Source organism: Camelina sativa, chromosome 7 (assembly GCF_030686135.1).
Source record: "Camelina sativa cultivar CO46 ecotype springtype chromosome 7, ASM3068613v1".
Taxonomy (NCBI): domain Eukaryota; kingdom Viridiplantae; phylum Streptophyta; class Magnoliopsida; order Brassicales; family Brassicaceae; genus Camelina; species Camelina sativa.
In genome coordinates this window covers 5,266,467-5,270,763 of record NC_141886.1, presented here as the reverse complement: position 1 = coordinate 5,270,763, position 4,297 = coordinate 5,266,467, and the positions used below count along the sequence as shown (strand labels likewise).

Here is a 4,297-nt window from a genome sequence, read left to right as displayed (position 1 = left end):
TATAAATTAATAATAAGATAGAAAAATAATATTCTAAGAATATTCTTTTTGGAGTTAAAAATAGAGAAATAGGTTGGAAGAAAACCATTTCTAAAATGGAGTTACTCCAAAATAAAATAAAAAATGAAGAAATGGGTTGGAGATGTCAGTATTTATCAATTGACCCCACTTTTTTTCTCCGTCATAACAGTACAAAACCTTGAACATAGTTTGATATTTTGATACAACGATCTCACTAAATTACAAATCAATGGACGATGTCACGAATACCACCACATTCTTTTTCTTTTTGCAATATCTGAATAAGTTTTGATATTCAAAGTCTTACAGTTTAAGTTTTGTTGTCAATTAAGTCTATATTATATGAAAAATCTCTTCTTATTAGATGACAAAACTCTTTCTCTTCGTAAAAATAAATAAATTACAAGTAATATATTTTACAAATTATATTATGTATACAATATCAATTTGAATTACAATTTAAGTGAATGAACAAACAGATGAACTCCTAAAATAGCATTGCTCTCGACTTGACACGGAAATAGTTTTGTTGTGTTCTCTTCAATCATGTACACTGCCTACTACGTAATGCTTGATAACCACCTTTCATTACTAAAAGTATTATGAAAGCCTAAAGTAGAGAAGGTTCACCAGAAAAGCCCAAAATCTGAAAAAAATACTTAGTTTGGTTAAATATTAATCGGGCTTGGAATGATAGAGACTATTTTATGTTTTTGATTACTAGGCTTGTTTATAGTTGGTGGCACTTGTATTGGTTTCCTGATTTTGAGGCCCACGTAATATCTTCAGTGTGACGATCAAAACGGCTTAATTATATTTTTGCGAGTAGTTTTGTTTTCACCGTCTAAATCCAAACCTAAAGCATGTCTTCATCTGGCCTCTTTCCAAGAATATTTCACGAATCGATCGATTAAGAAACTGACTTTGAAATTTTCCGGTGTTATTAGTTTAAGAACCCCAAGTTTACTAGGTAAGGTCCAGTTTCTAATTGGCATCCCATAATTAAAAATAAGAAAGAACCAGACATAATGATATACATGTTATGGAGTATGGACCACTCTACTTTCATAGGGTTTTTTTTCACAACCAAACCAAAAGTAAATTTTGATTCAAGATAAATAGGTTAAAAGATCTATCATCTCTAAGTAACATGTTATAAATCCTATATTATATTGAAACTAAGAAATGAATGGATACCAGACCTAACTTATACGTAACATGTTGAATAAAAATGTTGGAATTCTAAGACCATTCACAATCTTTTGAGTGTGACTAGAAGAAATGTTGACGATTCCCCTAGTAACAATAAAGTCTATTCTCTACGATGACCTTTGCTTTAAATGTAACATTTTTAAACCGTACGTTAGGCAGTTTGGTGAATCCTTATAGATACCCACTATGGCAAGACACCCCAATAACTTCCAATCCTAACATCTATTTTATGTTTACTCGTTACAATTTCAACATTGAAATGAAAATTCGACGCATAATATAGAATTAAAGAAGCAGAATTAATGAAGAAGATATACTTGCGATTTTGGATAATCTATGCGAAGGCAAAGACAAGAAGCACACATGTGATACTCTCGCTTGCAGAAAGATTTAAAAGAATTGATTTGACCATCTATGTCACTAAAGTATATTTATTTTTTCGATCAAGGGTCGTGAGAGAGTTTCAGAGTTAAGGTTATTTGAACTAAAGTAGTCTCAGGATGGGTGACTTTCCGGAAAGTGACTGTCGGAACTGTGTGGGTGAAGACAAAACACAGGGAAATATCATGTGGTGATTTGTAGGGACGATAACAAGTCTTTAAAGCCTCCCGGACGTAACAAACCGGTCGTTGGATATAGATGGACTCACGGGCCTAGTGAGAGGACGTGAGACCCATTAAGGAAGGTGGGCCCGTGGAATAGGATAGAAAATTGGTCCCACTAAGAGGTGGCGGTTGGGGTATTACAAGTGGTACCAGAGCCGAACTCAGACGAGTGTGGAGTCGAGTGGGCTCACACCGTCGGGGGTGACAGTCTCGGTGCGCAACGAGGACATTGCGATCTATTAGTGGGGGTAAATTGAGACACCCTGGTTTACGGAGAGGTTTAAAAGAATTGATTTGGTCACCTATGTCACCAAAGTGCACTTATCTTTTTGGTCAAAGGTCTTGAGAGAACTCCAGAGTTAAGCGTACTTGAGTTGGAGTAATCTCAAGATGGGTGACCTTCCAAGAAATGATTGGCCGAACTGTGCGAGTGAGAACAAAACACATGAAAAGATTATGTGGTGATTTGTAGGGACGATAAACAAGTCTTTACAATCTCTTGGACATAGCAAACCGACCGTCAGATATGAATGGGCTCATGGATCTAGTAAGAAGATGTGAGGCCCATTAAGTATGGTGAGCCCATGAACTAGGAGTAGACATAGGATCCACAAAAAGTGGCGGTCGGGACATTACAACACATAATAGTCACATACTAGAATGTATGAACAACCCTTAAGAACTTAAGTTAAGGGATATCTGGAGTATGGACAATATGGTACCATGAAGCAAGTTACGCATTTTGTTTATACTAAAAAGTAATAGCCATGTGCAAAGGATCTCTCAGCCTCATGGTTAATTTTATATATTGGTGAAATTATAGGTAAGTTTGACTTAACTAATGACAAAAGGATTGTGAGTTGTATTTTGTTATCTACTTGGATTATTATAATTAAATTTGCCATAGTTCAATGGTTTTTTTTTTTCGTGCGCCCAGATGAATTTTTTTTTGGAACAAATATGACCTTATATTAAAAACTTAAACAAGTTCAATACAAGGAGATAAAATGGCGTTTTTTGCTAACTCATCTGCTAACTGATTTAGGGTTTGGGGAATAAAATTGAAAGAGAAACAAGAGAAATTGCTGGATAAAACCGAGATATCGTGGAGAATCCGGTGAAGATCCTTTTGATGGAGCTTCGAAGTAACAGCTTTGACTAAACTTTGTGAGTCGGAGGCGAAAGAGAGGTGGGAGAGGCCTGATTTGATTGCAACTTCAATCGCAGTTAAAGTTGCCAACGCTTCGGCCACCAGAGGAGAGCGGACAGCAGTCACACTCCTTGATCCTTGGAAAATAATCTGCCCTTGAGGATTTCGGAAAACCCAGCTGATGCAGCATTCTAGAAGCTTCTTAGCTTCTTCTTCTTCTCCATGTTTCATTTTATGTTGGTGTTATTCAATTTCCTTTTGTTATGTTATTTTCTTTTCTTTAAGATTCTCTTTAGATGTTTAGCATTATTGAATCTAGGGCTAGCCGCTTTGCCCCTCTCTTCTATTTAAGCATTGAGCTTTATCTTTGTAAGGCAGCTTTTGATTTTCTAATAATATTGTCGAGAACTCTTCTCTTCAACAAGTCTTTGAACTCTTGCTTTTCTCTTTAGAGAAACCTAGAATTCTAAGCATATAAGTTTTGCTCAACAATCTCCTAGATTAGTTGAGATCTCTTGTATTTGTTCCAATACATATAAGTCTTGCTTAACAATCTCTTGATTAGTTAAGACTTCTTGTATCTCTCTTTACATCAGTTGGTATCAGAGACGAAGATCCTAATCATGCCTCCTAAGAAAAGTCTTCCACAACAGCATGAAGAACAACTTGAAGCGATGCATGACATGTTTTCAGAATTTCAACGTGGTATGCGTGATATGCTGCGTGAGTCAGTGGAAACAGCAGTCCGAACTTTGATTCAAGTTCCGCGATGTCCTCAAAGGTTGCCACGACGTGAAGATTATTCAGAAGAAGAGGAGGACGAAGACGAAGTCGTTGATAACAACCCTTTTGCGGAGCTTGGTGAATAGCGACAACGTCACGGTGTTTTGATGGCACCAAGAGGTGATGAAAATTGTTGGGAATCAGGTTTTAAAGTTGAACTTCCTGAGTTTTCTGGTAGCTTACAACCAAATGAGCTGTTAGATTGGATCAGTTCAGTGGAAGAAATCTTGTCATTCAAAAGAGTGCCCGACAGCATGTGTGTGGCGTTAGTTGCAACTCGTTTCAAGGGTCGAGCATCGACGTGGTGGCAGCAAGTGAAAGAACAGAGAGCTCGAGCAGGCAAAGAGAAAATAGCTACTTGGGAAAAACTGAAACGCCATCTGCGCAAAGCATTTCTCCCTTACAACTACTCTCGTACATTATACACTCGGTTCAAGAATTTACGTCAAGGCACAAACTCTGTGGATGAATACGCAGCAGATTTTTTTTCTCTATTAGCTCGCAACACAGTGACAGAAACAGAGGA

General features: G+C 37.0%; 1 protein-coding gene across 1 annotated transcript; it reads right to left on the bottom strand.

Annotated features, from left to right (window-relative positions):
• Positions 1-2,817: 2,817 nt before the first annotated feature.
• On the bottom strand, positions 2,818-3,219 carry LOC147940891 (uncharacterized). The gene has a single exon (XM_087458307.1). The coding sequence runs from the start codon at positions 3,217-3,219 to the stop codon at positions 2,818-2,820; it is 402 nt and encodes a 133-aa protein (XP_087314433.1).
• Between the last annotated feature and the right edge of the window lie 1,078 nt (positions 3,220-4,297).

What these genes read in the sequence shown, in the direction of transcription:
- LOC147940891 (XM_087458307.1), bottom strand. Translation starts at nt 3,219, where the DNA reads ATGAAACATGGAGAAGAAGAAGAAGCTAAGAAGCTTCTAGAATGCTGC.